Source organism: Perca flavescens, chromosome 13, assembly GCF_004354835.1.
Source record: "Perca flavescens isolate YP-PL-M2 chromosome 13, PFLA_1.0, whole genome shotgun sequence".
Lineage (NCBI taxonomy): Eukaryota > Metazoa > Chordata > Actinopteri > Perciformes > Percidae > Perca > Perca flavescens.
In genome coordinates, this window is record NC_041343.1 from 24,332,726 (window position 1) to 24,352,071 (window position 19,346).

At 40.4% G+C, this 19,346-nt stretch overlaps 1 protein-coding gene across 2 annotated transcripts in view; it reads right to left on the reverse strand.

Moving 5' to 3' along the window:
• larp1 (La ribonucleoprotein 1, translational regulator) overlaps positions 1-19,346 on the reverse strand; it is a 60,560-nt gene that overhangs the window by 4,538 nt on the left and 36,676 nt on the right. For both annotated transcript variants that reach the window (XM_028594987.1, XM_028594986.1), the window contains 15 exons: positions 18,090-18,224; positions 17,285-17,434; positions 13,529-13,691; positions 10,221-10,365; positions 8,665-8,839; positions 8,229-8,410; positions 7,766-7,858; positions 6,978-7,304; positions 4,471-4,594; positions 3,439-3,644; positions 3,170-3,276; positions 2,206-2,363; positions 1,191-1,335; positions 931-1,040; positions 612-739 (listed from right to left, as the gene is read on the reverse strand). In XM_028594987.1, the coding sequence (XP_028450788.1) occupies positions 612-739; positions 931-1,040; positions 1,191-1,335; positions 2,206-2,363; positions 3,170-3,276; positions 3,439-3,644; positions 4,471-4,594; positions 6,978-7,304; positions 7,766-7,858; positions 8,229-8,410; positions 8,665-8,839; positions 10,221-10,365; positions 13,529-13,691; positions 17,285-17,434; positions 18,090-18,224 (2,348 nt within the window). The remainder of the gene's footprint in view (positions 1-611; positions 740-930; positions 1,041-1,190; positions 1,336-2,205; positions 2,364-3,169; positions 3,277-3,438; positions 3,645-4,470; positions 4,595-6,977; positions 7,305-7,765; positions 7,859-8,228; positions 8,411-8,664; positions 8,840-10,220; positions 10,366-13,528; positions 13,692-17,284; positions 17,435-18,089; positions 18,225-19,346) is intronic.

A 19,346-nucleotide genomic window follows, 5' to 3' on the forward strand; every position in this document is an offset into this window, starting at 1 on the left:
GTAAAATACTCAGACCAGCCCGTCTGGCACCAACAACCGTGCCACGCTCCAAGTTGCTTAGATCACCTTTCTTTCCCATTCTGACATTCAGTTTGGAGTTCAGGAGATTGCCTAGACCTGGACCACACCCCTAAATGCATTGAAGCAGCTGTCATGTGAAATTTAACAGGTGTTCCTAATAATCCTTTAGGTGAGTGTACATACACATCAGTCTTAAAAAGGTCACATTTGCCCAAGTAAGGACATCATGCGGTGTTGACCCCAAGGTTTAGATCACCTGAGCTGTAATTTCTTATCAATTTTGACAGTTAATCTATCAACAACAATGCTCTTTTCACATAGGTGTCTCTTTTGTTACCAATAAAAGTAGAAGAATTATGAAATAAAACCTAGTATTTTAAGTGAATTTACTTGGAATATAAAACTACCACTGCTAACCTGCTGAAGCTAACAGACGACCAAGAAGCTGTGGGCCATTTCTTATCCAAACTATTAACACACCTATGTGGTACATGCTCAGGTGAAAAACTCAAATGAGCTGCTGCATCTCTACAGGCTCGCAGATTCCTACCAATCAGCCTTTAGAAACCCCAAAGAACATATGAACTCACGTCAATTCTGAAATCTTCCAGGCGCTTAAACTTGCGCAGGTACTCCTGCAGCTTGGGGTCGATCTCCAAGGTCTTGGCTTTGGAGTATTTAAGGAAGGCCCAGAACTTCTCCAGTCCGTAAAGCTGGCCTGAGGATAGCGGACACAAGAAAAAATTAGTGGATTAAAGTGATTCTGAAAGTGAACCTTTTTCTTTAGAAAGAGGAAAACCTGAGCAGAAACTAATACCACTGATATTCTATTATGTGTTAAATGTCAATCATGTGGTTTCTTCTGATCTGTGCACACGGTGGCCTGCTTCTGTTTACAGGAATCCTCACCAGCCTCGTAGTCTTTTGTGGTCTCCTCCTGGAAGTCTTTAAAGATGTCTGGCCTGAACTTCCTCTCTAGACCGTAGCTGTAGTACCTGAACAGGCACTCCAAACCGTACCTGCAATATACACACAGCAATTACACCTTTAATTCTGTTCTTTTGGTCCAATCAACAGGTCACATCCTGTTTTAGTAACTCCTCCACAACCACACAACTAAATACAAAATCCTGAGAACTCTTTTCTCCATCAGGGGTCAAGGCTCCTACCTATATCCTTCTTTCCCGTCCTCGACCACCAGCTGTCTGAACTCTTCGTACATCTTCCTGTTGAAGTGATCCCGCAGGAAAAATGACCAAAAGCGGAAGAGTGTGTTCATTTCCTGTGATTGGCCGATTCCCAGTCGCTTTCGCTCTGTAATTGGTTGAGAAGAGGGAGATTAAGTGGACAAGTTTGCATAAAAATACAAAATGAACAGAGTTTTTTTTTTTTTTTAAACCACAGGAAGACCCTTACAGAGCTGGCCCAGGTTTGCCTTGGACCAGCTCTTGGTTATGCGGTTATAGTTTTAGACTGCAAGGGGACTTCCTTCCTTTGACACACTGAGCTCCTCTCTCTTCTCTCTTTCCATCTGTGTGCATCCATGTCCTAGAAATGCTTGTTACCAACTCTGGGGAGCTTATTCCCCGGAATCCTTATGTTTTCTCACCCCGCAGTTTTCCTTGGATTAGGGTGGCACCTAAATCATGGTTGCAGCTGTCCTGCTTGGCGCCCTGTTACGCCCTGTTATGCAGTGCTACGTCCTGCTATGCCCTGCTGTGTCCTGCTATGCCCTGCAATGCCATGAACTACTACAACTTCTATTTCTAGTCATAGTTCCATTATCTTTACTGTGACTATTATTGCCACTGTTCATCACACCCGCAACTGGCACAGTCAGACAACCGCCCACCAAGAGCCTGGGTCTGTCCGAGGTTTCTCCCTAAAAGGAAGTTTTCCTCACCACTCGAGGTTTCTTCCTGAAAGGGAATTTTTTCTCCCCACTAAATGCTTGCTCTTGGGGGAATTACTGGAATTGTTGGGTCTTTGTAAATTACAGAGTGTGGTCTAGACGACGATCTGTAAAGTGTCGTAACTCTGGTTATGATTTTTTACTATAAATAAAATTGAAGAGAAAAAAACAAGACCTTCATTATGACTTCAGCATTATTAAATACTGAGAATAGATTGCACTGATATTTGAAGACAGACTAAATGATAAAAGTAGGAAAAAAAAAAGTGTACCATTTAGGCAGCGCCGACGGTACTTGTGGTAAACGTGTTGCGTGAAGCCGTTCTCCTTGAGTAACTCGTGTGATGGGTGCTGGAATTTAGGGAGGGACTGAGGTGTGCAGCCAATGTTACCCAGGGCAGGGATGCCCTCCGATGGACTGGCATTAGAGCTGAGAGGCGAAAAAGGTGGAGGAGGAGATGGAGAACAGAGTGAGTACAACCCACATCAAATATTAGAACTACTTGAAGTTAGTCTGAGGTCATTTTTCTGTGGATATCTCTCGATAGATAGATAGATATCTCTCGATAGATAGATAGATAGATATCTCTCGATAGATATCTCTCGATAGATAGATAGATATATATATATATAGATAGATAGATATCTCTCGATAGATATCTCTCAATAGATATCTCTCGATAGATAGATAGATATCTCTCGATAGATATCTCGATAGATAGATAGATAGATATATATAGATAGATAGATATCTCTCGATAGATAGATATCTCTCGATAGATATCTCTCGATAGATAGATAGATAGATATATATAGATAGATATCTCTCGATATATATATATATATATATAGATATAGAGAGAGAGAGAGAGAGAGAGAGAGAGAGAGAGAGAGAGAGAGAGAGAGAGAGAGAGAGATATATATAACTCATAAAAAGCCTAACATGGGATGGACTGAGGAAACTAAAGGTGGTCCTTTAAAGACCAAAGTAAAGCCCTGAATGTTGCTTTTAAATGAGTAAAGGGTTTATTTAAGGAACTCAAATTAAAGCAGCCTCTTTACAATAGATTTACGACTTTTTAATATCAATTCAATACGAATTAGAATGAACAAAATCACTTTCATCAATGCAAAAAAAAAAAAAAAAAGGAACAAATGAGAGCAATTGTTGAAATATCAGAGGAGTTGTCAAAAGAAAAACAGCATACTGAGAAACTAATCTGATGCGAGTCTCACCTGACAGAGGCAGTACGGGAGCGATGCTCTCTGGAGTCCATTACCCAGCCGACGTGACACTCCATGGGTGGGTTGGAGCTGTGTCGGGTCTTCCTCTTCCTGGGCGTCTGAAAGGTTCCAGAGATAACATGTTTAGTCTACAAATGTTTAGTCCGTGTGGTTTCTTTATCCCCTAAAGAAAAAAACCTTAGACCAGGTATCTGGACCACTGAAATGGCACATTTCCACCAAAATAAGTCTGATTTCGCCCTCACTAACAGCCATCTTACCTTGGCATCCACGGGTCGACTTTCCTTCACCACTGGGTAGAAGCGCGGCGTCATAGTCTGGTCCTTCCGGTGAGGTGTGCGAGGCGTGCGGGGCGTCCGGGCACTGCGGTAGTTGGGCGAGTCAGGCACGGTAGTCGGGAGTGAGCGAGCCATTGAGGAGGGCTCGGGGGCACCGAAGAGTTTGTTTGCCAAAGCGTCTGTGGGGACTGAAGAAAAGACCCAAAAATGTTCACACCTTACATTTTCTAACCAACTGCCTCAAGACTTGTGCTTCACTTGTGTCTCGGCAATCCGGAAATAAAACTCTGGAATGTCATTAAAATAGAAACAATCGTCACAACATCAGTGATGTAATAGCTTCATTTATTTCTCAGCGTGCAAACTCTGACTCATAATTGATGAACTAAAGTGAGCTGATAAACCACAGTTGTTACCACTTCAACGCAATGACAGCGAGATGAAGGAGCGGAGCGTGGATATACAACGTTTTAAGATCCATTTAATGCCAGTTAGAATGAAAACCAAGATCACCTTCATCACTGAACAAACTGAATGAGAACAATTTTGGAAAAATAGGAGGAAATGGGCATACTGAGACCCTAAAGACCATGTTGGCCTGAATATAAGATGCCATTTTTCCCTTTCTATGAATGGAGAATAACACCAGCGCCTAGTGTTACATTATGGTTGTTAATGTTGCTAGGCTAGAAAGTTTAGGATGGTTCTGTATTTTTCTGCCACAAAAGGAAAAACATTTCTTTATCTTGCGATTTCTTCCAGAAAACGTGTCATTTCAATAATCTTTAGAGGCCTAAAGAGGTTGAATCAGCCAGTTTTTTCACTAGAAACTAGCAGAGATTAGAGAAAGGTCAGAAAAAATGTATCCCCAAAGTGTCAAAGGTTTTACCTCATCACCATCTTACCATTTCATAAACATTACTCGGTGATATTACAGCTTTAACTTCAAATCAATTGAACGTTGATTATGTAAATCCTTCCTGTGTGTCCGTTTTATGTGTTTTTGGTCCTTACTCTGCTTGTGTCGTGGTGGGCCTGGAGGGACTTCCTGTTTGGGGTCGACAGGGGGTTCAGGGGTCAGGCAGTCAAATTCTTCGCGGCTGATCAGGTGGACCTTCTTGAAGTTCTCCACCTCTTGCTGTTAAAATAAATAAAGAACAACCAGTGTTTATATGATGACAAACTCTTCTTCTTCCCACAACTCCGGTAGGCAAAGATCTGTAGATTGCCAGTTTATTTTGAATCAACGATAAAGAATACTTCCACAAGGAGGAATAAAAGGGTTTAGATACTGATACACAACAATGCAACGGGCCAAAAAAGGAAGCCCGGTACACACAACATAAATAAAGACTCATTTTACAAAGTTTCACACAAACACACACTGTACTGAAACTGGCGCTCTTTCACAAATATATATTAGAGTAAATAAATACAGAATACAAAATAAAAGAAATAACAGTAAGGATCATCAACAGACCTTATCTGCAGTAACCTGGAGATTAAGATGCAGCAGCAAAACATGGCTACCAAAAACACTCTTTTCACTTTCATGACGTCTTACTGTAGTGACACGAGCATGCCAACCAGCTGAGTTACGTCAACACACAAAACCCTGAATTTTCCACAAGTGAAGACCTCCTAATAACGAAACTGCGCCTCCTACAACAGCAGCTCAATTTAAATCTTACTATAAAAACACACAACAATGCAGCAGTCCTCGAACGTTCGATAATCTCACGCGTGTGACTCACACTCGCCCCTTCATTCCACCAGGTATCCTCCGATTTTTGAGCGTCCATCTTTGTCTACCCTCCTGCAGCCCGTCGGCTCGACCCCTCAGGCCGAGGCCTCCTTTGTGGGGTTTATTTATAAACAAGCGTCCTCTGTTCCACACGCAGCTGGATGTGTGCTGGCGAGCACGTGAAGGCCAAACAATGAGTTCAACAATGCTACAATGGGCAGCAACGACAACAATAACAAAACAAAAAAAATCTGTTCTGTGTCGGGTTTCTACATCCAGAAACAGCTCTAAATCTACTCATCACCTGGTCTTGGGCAGAAACGCCTCCAATCTGACAATGACGTCACGTGGAAGCTGTCAGAAGAGCCTGACTTGAGTTACGTATCACTACAGGTTGTTGTTTGATTGTGTTGCCCTCAGATATCCAGGTGGATCTCCACTTAAACTCAGAGATATCCAGTTTGAGTCCTCATTTTTAATCTATGGTGAGTTACTCTTTTTTTTTTTTAAGATTGATCATAAAAAAAAACAACGAAAAAACAGACTTATTAAAAATGATATGGAAGCTTAATCAGCCGCACATCTGTGTTTTCCCTCTAGGGGTGCACGATTCAGAAAATGTCACGATTCGATATCGATTTTTAGGCTCACGATTCGATTCAAAAACGATTCTCTATTCAAAAAACGATTCACAGCATGTAAATGTAGTTACTTTTCCCATGTGACTGCAGTAGACATACAATTTAAAAAAAAAATTCTGTGAATCAATTTTGAATCGGTAGAGCTTGAATCGCGATGCAAATGTGAATCAATATTTTTTGCACACACCTAATTCTCTCTATTTTAGGTTTTTACTTTTGATTACCATGAGACATTTCTGAGCGGTCAACTTCAAAAGATCAATCTGATACCTTTTTTTTTTATTTTATTTTTTTCTAAATGGAGGGTATCTTTCAGTGAGAGTCACTAAAAACAAGAACAGTGAGCCTCATCTATGTTTAACTCTGACCTGATAACCACGGTGAAGACATCACATGCCGTTTTTTGGTAAACGTTGTTGAACACATCTCAGTTATATACATTTTATTTATTTTATTCTAAGTTGTAAAGAAGCCTATGTTTTTAAAGGATGACGGATTCATTATTCCGTTTTCAGTTTACAGAAAAAATGGGCCAATGAGATTAGGAATAAGACAACATTTAGAAACATTTGGTTTAATAAAAACAAAAAGTTGAATTGAATCTACCTAAAAAAGGAACAGATTTCTGAGTTTTTTTTCCAGCTAAGATGTGGTGTCATACCGTTACATTTGAACGCGAGTTGGTATTTAAGAAGAGGATCTGCTTTGTCAGTTATGAAAGTTAGATAAAGTAGAAAATAAAATACATTTTGTTTTGGGTTATCCTTCGTATCATTACTTCAGAAAGCGGTTATTCAAGTAAAACCCAAAGACTGCTTTCTTTTGGAAGATGTTAAAATTATGAAAACAATGATTTGCTTTGTGAAACATGAATGTCAAATATTATTTATAACCTCATTACTATAATGCATGTATCCCACATGTAATTCCATGTGGGATAGATCATTTTAAAAAAAAAAAAAAAAAAGTGTAGACTGAATTAAGGTGTCTCTTCAAATAATGTAGGCAGTGGTTTGTCTTGCTTTTTGCTGACTGGCTCAGCTTAACCGCCACTAGTGACAAAATTAGGACGATTATTATAATATATATATATATATATATATAAGTCAAAGGTCAACCGTGCGAAACGACCTCACCTTGATGGTGGCGTACTCTGGCTCGTACGTGTCGTCCCACAGGTCCTGCTCGTAGTAGAAGAGCCCGTCGTTGATCACTTTGACCAGCTCGCTGGACAGCTTGGCACGCGATGTGTGGTGTCCTGTGCGGTCGCCCCCCGGGTGCTTCCTCAGGTAGGGTGGCGTCTGCGTCACGATCAAGATCTTGTTGACGTCGTGGTCGTCGATCTCGCCGTCCGTCTCCTCGTCCGACCAGTCGGTGAAGGTGTTGCGCCGTCCGTCCATCTGCTCCATCTCCTCGTCGAACATGAAGTCGAGCTCCTCCGGTTCGTCCGGCTCCGCTCCGTCCTGATCAGAGTTAATAAAAAAAAAAAATAATAATTAAAAATAAGGAAATTGTTAGAAGGTGTTGGCCGATTAGGTTTTCACTTTTTGATGACCGTATCTGATCACTTGCAATTACTTATACTAATTAAGTAAATTATCAAGAATAGTTGTGATGTAGCCAAAAAGACAAACATGCCTGCACATCGCAAAGTGCTAAAAATTGGTCAATTAATTGATTTTCAGAAAAGAATAATAATGATAATCAATTAGTCATTTAAAGTCATTTGTCAAGCAAAATCCCAAATGTGAGGATTTGTTTGTCAGAAAATTGCACTGAATTGCTCACTTTGTCTGATCGTTACTACACTAAATGACTAATCGACAAAATAATAGAGAAACCATTAGTTGCAGTTCTAAAAAGAAAGTGTTGTTCTTGAAAGAATAATAATTAAGAAATAGTTCAAACACATTTTCTTCCTCACCTTATTTCCTGTGGTAGCAGGCGAGGGCGAGGAGCCAGACTGAGGCACCGGGGAGCGACTTGAGTCGTCCTTTTCCTTCTGCAACGACGGGGCCTACATCAGTCAACCACACAGGAGGGAGGAAGAGGAGGAGATACCGGGTATGAACACAAGTGAATGCAAGATGGAATGATACTGACTGAAGTATAAGATGAGTACAGTAGTTTTGTTGCGCATAAAAAAGGAAATGTGTGTTGAATGTTTAATAATGTAAATTAATCTGCCTGGTGGCTTCTTGCCAGCATGTATGCGCAGTGTTTGTAGATTATTTCCATTGTCAATTAATCAATTGGGTTTTCCATTAATCGTCTAGCCATGTCAGAAAATGGTGAAAAATGGACAGAGCCATAAGTATATTCAAATTGCTTATTTTGACCAAACAATTTGGATGGCCAGAATATGGGCGAGCGGCTCTGAACTTCACCTTCTCTGCGCTGAGCTTGGGTCTGGCCGGGGAGGGTCTGGGCCTCTTCTTGACCTCGATCCAGCACTCCGAGTCCAGGTCGGGGAGGCTTGCGGAGAGGCCCTTGGGCATGGTCTTGAGGTTAGAGGTGTCTAGATCAGTCTTGCCGTGTTGCTTAACCGGTGTGGAGGCCCTGGGAGAGCCTGCAGCGGAAACAGAAGGACACAGAACATTTTTGATATGATTACTTGAAGCTTAGATTTATTTTGAAAATAACATTTCTTGTAAATGAAGAAGGGCATGTCAGGCTGCAAAAAAATTTTTTTTTACGTGATTTCAACAGAAATCTTAAATGAAATGAGGCAGATTGCTAAAGTAGAAATTAAAAGTACACTTGATTCCTTTTCATAGTTTGGCCCATATTTCAGTTTCATTGAAAGCAGATCGGACTGTTCACCTCTGGGCTCCTCGGTCATCTGCCTTGGGACAAACTCGGGGCAGTTGATGAGCTGGGAGAAATCGGTATGGGTTTGGTTTAGCATGGCAAGGCCCGGCAGAGGCCACTTCTCTGGGTCCACCTTCCGACGGATCTTCATGTCGATCACTTCCACTTCCTTACTGTCCTTCAAAGCCTGACAGGAGAGATGATGGGTCAATTAGTCTGTGCGATAACAAAAATATAGTACCACCTCTGCATAAGGATCTCACTGATGTCAAAGGACATGACAGGATTTATTTATGTAGCATTAGTGTTCAAAGAAAATGTGACATCAGGCATTTTCCACTTGAGAAGGCAAATGTTTTTATGAAAAGCTTAAAAAGGTCCCATGGCATGAAAATTTCACTTTGAGGTTTTTTTAACATTAATATGAGTTCCCCCAGCCTGCCTATGGTCCCCCAGTGGCTAGAAATGGCGATAGGTGTAAACCGAGCCCTGGGTCTCCTGCTCTGCCATTTTTCCTGGTTGCGTCCGTTGCTGGAGTGGCTGAGAAGTGTGCGCTGTAATTCATTACACAGTACGCGAGAGCTGAGAAGGGTCTGCTGGCCTCTAGAGGGTCTTTCTAGCCTTTACAGGTGATTTTCTATCCAGCCTGGAACTTGTGCCTATTTTCGGGGTTGTACAGCATTAAATCCAAACTGTTACATCCAAGATTTATCCACTTGATGTCCATAATTCATCACGTTTTCGGTCATTTCTGCCACTAACTCCGTGCTACCCATAGACAGTAGGTGCTACCGACAAGGGAATCTCCCATGATGCCTTTGTTTATGTTTTCAACCAATGGGAAGGCAGGTGCGTCACACATTACGCCTTATATGGGCATCCAAGCGAGAACAACGAGTATAGTGGGAAAGATAGATCCCTCCAGGTCAGAGATCATCTGTTACCATTCTAAACCGTTCTGTTTTTATTTGTTATTTATTACTTTTTGTTTCAGTTTGAATGAATGTCTTTTATGGACTTCAATATTTATATTTATTTCATTTAGCATATTTTCATGGTTCAATACAGTTTTTTTTATTTTTATAATAAAGTTCATCACTGTTTTACTTGGAGTGTCATGTTTGTTTTTATCCAGTATCAATTCTAGATACTATCGGTCGATTAATCGGTTATCGGCAAATACGGCCCAACCTATCTACCGGTATCGGTAAAATCCACTATCGGTCGACCTCTAATTTAGATACAGTATTAGGTGACCACTGAGGTCTATATAAAAGCATCGCAACAGCAGCATGTCATGGGACCTTTAAAGAAGAGAGATATGCTTTTCTATTAACTCCATGTGATTTTAAAATGGACATCTATCACACAGTCCTGTCATGTATCTGCTTTACTTTCACACCACAAACTAACCACACCAGTTTGCTTGATTTCCCCCAAATATGGCATTCAATTAACTTTGGGTAGAAAACTGTTGTTCTGACGTTGTTTAAAACCAGTTTTGACTCCGCTAACCACATTATCACCTCAGATCATCTTTCTTCAATTTCACTGTTAAACGTGCTTACTTCCATGATGATGTTGACGTCTGTAGTGAGGGCCTGCACTCTGTGGAAACTGGCGACGAGTCCGATGGGCAGGAAGCCCTCCTGGTCCATCTTCCTCCGCAGGAAGAAGTCACGCTCCAGGTTGTCCAGGCTGAAGTAGTACTCACTACAGGGGGCAGAGAAACAGGGAAACTAATCAGCTGTTTGTTGCCGATCTTTTCTTTTCAACTGTTCCTGCGTCTAACATGGGAGGGATTAAGACGCAAAGAAAAGACACATGTAAGGGAAATGAAGAGACAGTTAGGATAAATAAGAAGCACCCAGTCAGATGACCAGAAAAAAAAGAATGAAAACAGAAAGAGACCACACTGGACTGCTTTAATGAGATAGAAAACATGTAGTAAAAACACTGAAAACAGTCATTGCTTTTTCAAGTGTGCCACATGGAACCAAAAACGTTCCAAGGAACCACTAATCAAAACCAGAATATTTGACAGTCTCCATGTAAGTTGATACAGATTTAAACTGAAGGGGGCACTGAGTGCACACAAGGAAACTGTTATGCTCCTTCAGTTAGGTGCCAAAAAAAACCACTGTATCACACAGTGAAGTATCTTCATCTGCCAAACTTCAACTGCAAACCTGTTGTGGTTTGTTAAGGGGCAGAATTTAGGGGGGGGATGCATATTTTTGTTTAAATAATGTTATTTGTGCTTGTGTATGTAAAATTAATCTGATTATAAAGATGAAAGTAATTGTCACAACTTATTCTGTTATGAGAACAAGCCAGAGATCTCCAACTCTACCATGTACAGTAGCAAGAAGGAGTATAGTTGCATTTAATTTATTTATTTCAATCAAAAAAAGAATCACAAAACATGTCATTGATGGCAGTCAACTGTTTATGATGACAAAGACCTGCTGAATAGAAAAGTCTTTTTGCTTTCATCATATTTTGGTTTCTTTTCTTGCTCAGATAATGAGACAAAATCTAATATGAACGAGAATCGATCAAACCTAAACAATAACCACCCCTATAGACCATCTCAAAGGGTTTCTGCAGTAAAGACCTTTTAAAGGTGCCCTGCCACACATATTTCATTACTTTGTGGTAATGTCTGAAGTTCTACCATGGACTCAAACATTTTTTGTGGGAAAACATGCCTTGGTTACCTTGTTTTTAAGCCATTCTAGCGTAGTATAGAAAGCCTACAGGAAGACTCCGCTCGATTTCTGCCAGTTCTCATTAATATTCAACAAGCTAAGTTGTTTGAATCTGATTGGCTAACAGCTAGCCAATGAGAGCCTGGCTGTCAGAATCAGCTAATGAATAGTAATGAGCTCTGGCAATATGATGTCAGATTTCTCTGCTTATTTCTTTTCAGTGGCTAGAGCTGACAAAGGAGGTAGCAGTCATTTTCACATTCACAACATAACACATATGGACTAGAGGTCGACCGATTAATCGGCCAATTTTTGGCATTTTTTTACATAATCGGCATCGGCCAATATCACAGTATATCAAGCCGATTAATAGGCAGGCGCATCTGCGGGCAGCCTAGTGTTAAAAATATGAATAGGCGAAATTTTTTACAGCGCACTCAGACCACCTGCCTCCAGCCCCTCCCCTCGTGAATTCTTGCGCTGTGTGTCTCGCACAGTCACTTCAGGCTCCGACGCTACCGTTAGTAGTAGCTAGCATATTGGTGGTGTTCTTGCCTTGGGATTAACTGTATTAATAAAACCGTACAAAACACCGCGGCCACACCGCTGTGGAAGCTCCCCGAATGTCATTTATCAAAGCCTGGTTGTTACCCCTGTGCGTGGCAGTCTCATCCACTCCTATAACGGAGCTAACTGGAGCTAACCACTAACGGAGCTAACCGCTAACGGAGCTAACCACTAACGGAGCTAACCACTAACGGAGCTAACCGTTGCTAACAGAGCCTTCAGTTATCCGTGCCTGTATCCATTAACTGCATCTATGGACTCGAGCATGAATAAAACCCTTAATTTTATTAAATTGGCTGGACGAGTTTTAAATTACAACTCAGAGTTTTGATCCTAATGAGTGCAACAGGACATGTAACAGTAGGATCCCCAAAACACAGATAAAACACTTCAACAAATGAACAATGATCTAACAAACACGGTGAACAAGAATTGACTTTAGATAATCCTAGTCTGATTTGATTCAACAGGAGTTAGGAGGAAATAGCGTTGAGATTAATAACAACATGTCACTTTCTGTGAAGATGTGCAGATTTGTATTCTCAGAAGTTTAATAAATGCTGCTAAGTGCACTAAACTATTTTTTCATTTACAAGTTTATTTGACAAAGTTTATTTTCTTACCTGTTTCGTTTAATATATTTTTCATATATTATTTATACAATATACAGTATGTTTTTAAATTATACATTTTTAATTGAAGTATACAAGTGTAGATTGGTGAAGTGTTCAATAAAAGTTTTTGTTGAGAAATTCTGTGTATATTAGTGTTACATTTTATCTTTCAAATAGAGGTTTAAAAACAAGCACATATCGGCCAAATATCGGGCAAAAAAAGCATTTAACGGCCATCGGCTGACCTTGATTTCTAAAGATCGGCATTGGCCAGAGAAAACCCAAAAAAGGCAAGTAAAAACGGTTTTGTGTGGCAGGGTACCTTTAAAAAAAAAACATAGAATGCCATTTAATACCTTTTTCAGCTTCATACCGGTCAAGGAATGATTCACAGTACTACAGAAAAACCCTAATGGAAAAACATTTTATATCCAACATAGAAGAAAAACTAACTTTATTTAAGACTTTTTAAATAAGGCCTTTTTTGAGGTTACTGTTTTTAAGACTGAGACCTTAAGATACCCTGATCTAAACAGCTACCTTACATACTGCAAGCTTGTAGTCAGAACTGTAGTCAGGTAAGAAGACGATCCAAAGATGAACAGTTGGACAGATAGAATCTCATGATTTAATTTGTTTCAAACTCCCACTAGAGGTACTGTCGCTACAGTAGTGTTTGTTCCCTCAGTACGTGGGACAAGGCAATGTATAACAGTAACCATGTTATTTATTATTTTCTCTGTATTGTTTCAATGCTGAGATCAGAGTTGTGAAAGTTCTCTTCATTGAAGTTTATTCAGAGAAGAGACATGAAGATCTCATCATTTCTACAGCATGTCGGCAGATTAGATCGGACTGCAAACCTGCACTAAAGCTAAAGACTTGGATAAACAGCCACTGCTAGAAAACTCTTGTATCTGGTACAATGTTCAGTGTTTTAGCACTACCTTTGTCTCGTTCCTGTAAGAGAGAAGCTAAACTTACATCTGCCTCTTGATGTAGTCCTTCAGCAGGTCCTGGTCAACGGAGTAAAGGTCATTGCTGCTCATGTTATCGTAGTAGTAGGTCACAGTGTTGCCAAACTTCTGGGCGTAGGGTCCGTCTTTCGTATCGTATGACTTGTAGCCATAGTGGTAGTCATAGTGGCCTTGACAGGACAGAATATGGACAGAGATTCAGATATGGTCCTCAAATTCAAACCTCATTTAGTTTCTGAAATAAACTGTTGAAAATAGCACTAAATAATCAGACTAAATATTAATTTTAGTCAACACATTAGAGCAGCTGCTTGTCATTTTCTGACTCCACAGAATCTTTCAATGCTTTTTAGACCATTTATTTTAAACAGTTACCCGTTTTCTTATCCTTCACATCTAATTAGCGTTTTCATAATGTCTCTTTCTCCACTAGTGAATCTTGTTTTGCTAAGCCATCCACAGGTAGTTTGCTTTTTGTAGTTTTCTTTACACTATTGGTATTTGATGGACAGACGAGTCAGAGTTAACATTATGTTGCTTAATTATACCACGTTTTAGTTTAATATAGCCAGGCGCAGTTTCAATATTTAGAGTTAAGTTGCAAGTAGATAAATTACCCAGATGTATTCAGCCTACAGCGGGAACACACCGCAAAGCGCAGATTTATGTCTGATCGTGCGCATGGCTGTTCATACCAGACAAAGCAGTCACAAAGCAATCCTGTATCTAATCCTGCTCCTCTCTACAGCACAGCTCTCTCTTGCTACTCATGTGTTTTTGTTAGTTATCCAACAACAACCCCCCACTACCTCCAGCCAGGCCACTTCAAACTGTGTGCGGGTCTTTCTGTCTGTCTCTGTGTGCCTGCCTTGCTAAACATAGCTGAAAAGTCAAGATTGCCCAAATCTCCATAAACCTGAGTGTTTTACTTTGAAATGTGTTTTATTTTGTAAAGTATCCAGCTGTGCTGTGGCCTTCCTGTGTTTGATTACCTACCTAGCTTGACACATTCGCTCGAGGGAGGCGCAGCCTCTCCGCACCTGATCGCAGCCGGTGGACAGACCGATTGGATCACATGGGCACCGAAATGGAAATAGCCCCAGTTTGTTTTGCCTGTTAGAGTCCAACCATTCTTTTATTGAAACTTTTCTCTCTCCAAATTTGTTTGAATTCAAAATATGAGAGGTTGTGGGATGTGGGAGAACAGGCTTCAGGAGCGAGAGACATAATCAAAACAAAACTGCAATCAAACTGCTCTTTTAGTATAGAGCAGAAAATAAAATGTATACTAAAATATACATCCAAGTTGTAGGACACCTATCACATGAAAAAGGCCTCCTGTAGGACGCTTGTGGTTCAAATCTATTTGTGGCATTAAAAAGAGATTAGAGAGTGAATGTAGTCAACAAACACGTGTGAGTGTACTCTAATATGTGGGAACAAACATGCGAGAGCCGAGTAAATACACAAAGACACAAAGTTCATCTGCTCAGCATTAACTCTGACCGTTTCTTCAGTGCTGCTGAAAGTCAACGTGTCCTCAAGTAGACGGGAGGGAAGTAAAACTGGACTTAATGGACGATCACTCTTGTTTTCTCTCACTTTTCTTCCCTCTTATAAAATTTAAGAAGGAAGCAGTGTTTTCTCTATCTCAGTCTGGGGAGGGGAGTAAAGGAAGGAGGAGGCAGAAAACAGAAAGAGTGAGTGGAAGGAGAGTGAGAGGAGGGGCAGTAAGAAAAAGCAATGTGTATGAAAAGAGAGTGAACAACTGAGGAGAGAGGGGGAGAATCCTGCCAAAACTAACAGGCCGTAGGGGAAACCTGCTTCTCCTGCTGGATCTAACAGGCCTTTTTTTTCATTCCAACACTCACTGGTTGTTATTGCACTTTTTTCTTTTCACTGTAGCCTCTGTGGGGCCAGCTTAGGTAACAAACCACCCAGTTTGAGAGCAGAAACACAACCAAAACTACGTTCTGTAAAGATTGGCTGGACACTATTTTCTCAAACATGCTAGATTTTGTTGGCCAAAGTCAAGCTTTTCTGCCTTGTAGCAAGAAGAGGATGAAACAGCTAGTCTGGCACCTCTAAATATTACTAATTAACACATATCTTGTTTGCTTAATCCAGGAAAGTCACAAAACCCGCCCCTAGTTTGCAAAGAAATGCAGTACACTTACATAACTCCCCCTAAAACCACAAGTTGGTGTTCTTACATGTCTTGCCATTAAAAAGCAGAGGATGGGTCTAATTACCTGTGTGTAAAGCTTTATTTACTATAGGTGTCAGAGCTCTCATAGGGCGAACACACAAGCCATTATGAGCGGTGACTGTCTTGTCCCAAGGTATAAGACGTCTTTTGGACAGTCTAATCTAAAAAATGTGTGGTGATTAACTCAGTTGTGAGGAGAAGTGGCTGTTTATTAGCTCATGGTCAAGCAACACCACCTATTGATGGTATGCTGAAGTTTCTCATTTTCTTCTTGATGAAGCATAAAACACAGCATAAAGGCAGGGGGATTTTTTAATAGCTTCAATGCTGAGATCAGAGTTGTGAAAGTTCTCTTCATTGATGTTTAGTCAGAGAAGAGACATGAAGTGCTCATCACTTCTACAGCACATCTGCAGGTTAAGTCTGACCCATACATCGCCAAACGATGTAAGAAAAGTTTACAAAAATGTACATTTTATTGTGATTAAAGGAACACGCCGACTTATTGGGACTGAAGCTTATTCACCGTATCCCCCAGAGTTAGATAAGTCCATACATACCCTTCTCATCTCCATGCGCATCGTAACTCTGTCCGACGCTCCCACCGCTAGCCTAGCTTAGCACAGATGCTGGAGGTAACCGGCTCCAACTAGCCTACAGCTCCCAATAAGTGACAAAATAATGACAACATTTTCCTATTTACATGTTGTGATTTGTATAGTCACAGGGTGTACAAATAACAAGGTCACATGAGACACAGCCATCTTTTAACCGTATACAAACTGGGAACTATATTCTCAGAAGGCAAATCACTGCTACTTCTGCTACTTGGGCGGAGTGATTTGCTCGCAGCACCTGAGAAGCAACGTGGTGAATTCGCCTGGAGTTCGCTCAGAGTTGGAGTAATATCACTCCGCCCAAGTAGCAGAGCTTCGCCTTCTGAGAATATAGTTCCCAGTATGTATACGGTTAGAAGATGGCTGTGTCTCATGTGACCTTGTTATTTGTACACCCTGTGACTATACAAATCACAACATGTCAACAGGAACAGGCTGTCGTTTTTTTGTCACTTATTGGGAGCTGTAGGCTAGGTGGAGCCAGTTACCTCCAGGATCTGTGCTAGGCTTAGCTAGCGCTGGGAGCTTCAGACAGAGTTACAACACGCACGGAGATGAGATGGGTATGTATGGACTTATCCAACCCTGGTGGGTTAGGGTGAATAAGACAAAGTCTCAATAAATCGACGTGTTCCTTTGACAAAACAGCCCTTAATCCTACTATTAAGATTGTGCATATATAACCTTTCCGCCTTTTTAAATCAAGTTTAATTTTGTATTTACCACCCACCCACACACAGTATTGTTTCAGAAAAAAAAAAAAAAAAAAAAAAAAGGGCGTTGACCATATAAGTAAAGTCAAGAAAGGGTTCCATTTTTGAAACCTATTTTGAGGACAGAAAAGTGGTAAATTTGTATTTTTGGTTTTATATGCATGTTGTATTTTACATTTGTTTCTATGAGGAACTGTCTATGGGTGAAAAAAACCCACACATACCTCTCCCGCCTCTGCCCCGTCCCCGACCTCGACCTCTTCCACGTCCGCGACCTCTGAACCCTCCGCGGAACGGCGCTCCCTCACTCTTCACACTGGACACCTCGTCGTGGTCGTCACGCCACTCCCGCTCGTACTTTTGACTGTGCCAGTCTGCAGGGAAACAAACAGCCTCTCCGTCAGCACAAACACGTCGTCATACCGGACTAGCAGAACAAAACTACTATGAAAGGGAGTTTGCAGAGTCCCCTGCAGAATTATTACAGTTTTTAAATTTAGAAGAAAGTTTTAACTTGAAATCTTGGGCTTACCAGCAGATGAAATGTCCTCTTAGCCGCCAGCACATTTCATTTTCACGGTAAATATAAGAAACAAAGTTCTCTTTACTGTGTACATTTAAACAGCTGAGCTATTAAAGCAGAAGTAGCAGATCAGTAGGCGCACACAGATCTCTCCACATCCTGTTGCTGACTCATGCACGCCATCTCATCCAGCTAAATGCAGTAAGGCTCGCCAATAGTTTAACAGCTACAGATGCAGAAATACTGACAACCAGTTCAACAAATTAAAATCTGCTGCTCATATTAAACCAGCTGGGTGGGATTTCACTTCAGTCATTTTCAGATTTTTTTTTGTAACATCTACTACCTGTCAGCTGCAGTGAGTACCCTGAACAGCGACTTTGAGTTCGTGAAAAGCACTATATTAATGATAATAATAATAATAATAATAATAATAATAATAATAATAATAATAATATTATTATTATTATTATCATCATCATTATCATTATCATCATCAGACAAACCTCTGAGATCATTCCTGGCGTTGGGGGGCAGACGGGGGTTTTCGTTCTGTCTGCTGTTGTTCCTGGAGGCCGAGCGCTCCCTGGGACCCTCGGACTTCACTTCGATCATCAGGGGCACCCACTTCTGCTTATTTCCTGTTTGTAACGACAGGGAGAGGCAACGCAGTTAGAAAACATTTTGTCATTTAGGCCCTGTTCAGCTTTGAATTCTGAGAGGTGTCTGCAGGAATCATCTAAATATTTTCATTAAAATGTTCTTTATCATAATCAGACATTTTTATTGTCCTTCAAAACACATTTTTAAGGACTTTTAGTAAAAATGTAGTTTATTTTCTACCTAAAATGCATTAAACGTTGAATATTTTGATATTTTTTTCTTTAGACTACCCCCACTACAGACCTTATAGTTTACACAGTTGACTATAGTTGCCTACTCGATGAAAATTATTTTTCTTTACAATACTAAGAACAGCACCTACATTTACTGTGTAGCGATCTGTGTTTATGTCTGTTTAATTGATGACGCCCTCCTTATTTATTTTGAAAAGCAGCCAAAGAACCCACTTTAAAAAAACTGAACTAAATTCAAGACTTTGACGCCTTAAGACCTTTAAAACCATGATTTTGCTAAACTGATTTAAAACTTGGGGACATGCAAAGGTTTTGTCTCCATTGTAACTACTTCAGATAGTTACTGTCAATGCTTATTCAAACATTCATTGAGTGACTGCTTACTGTACTGTTGCTCTCTCTCTCTCTCTCTCTCTCTCTCTCTCTCTCTCTCTCTCTCTCTCTCTCTCTCTCTCTCTCTCTCTCTCTCTCTCTCTCTCTCTCTCTCTCTCTCTCTCTCTCTCTCTCTCTCTCTCTCTCTCTCTCTCTCTCTCTCTCTCTCTCTCGTTGGGCAAGTTACTTCCAAAATGTAATACATTATAGATTACTAGTTACTGTCATTTGACAGTAATTAGTTATATATTACAATATTACAGTCTCTGAATTGTAATGCGTTACACTACTTTTGCATTACTTTTGAGTTACTTTCACCAAAATAACAGCGGAAGTTTGACTTGGCAGCTAGCTTGTGAATTTCTCCACTGGATCAATAAAGTCTCATCTTTATCCACTTTAATACATCACAGATTATTCATAATATTTTGTATAATTAATATGAATATGCAAAGTAACTAAAGCTATAAAAAATAGATAAATATAAAAAATAGGAATACATTACTGTAATTGTGTTACTTTTCTTATCACTAC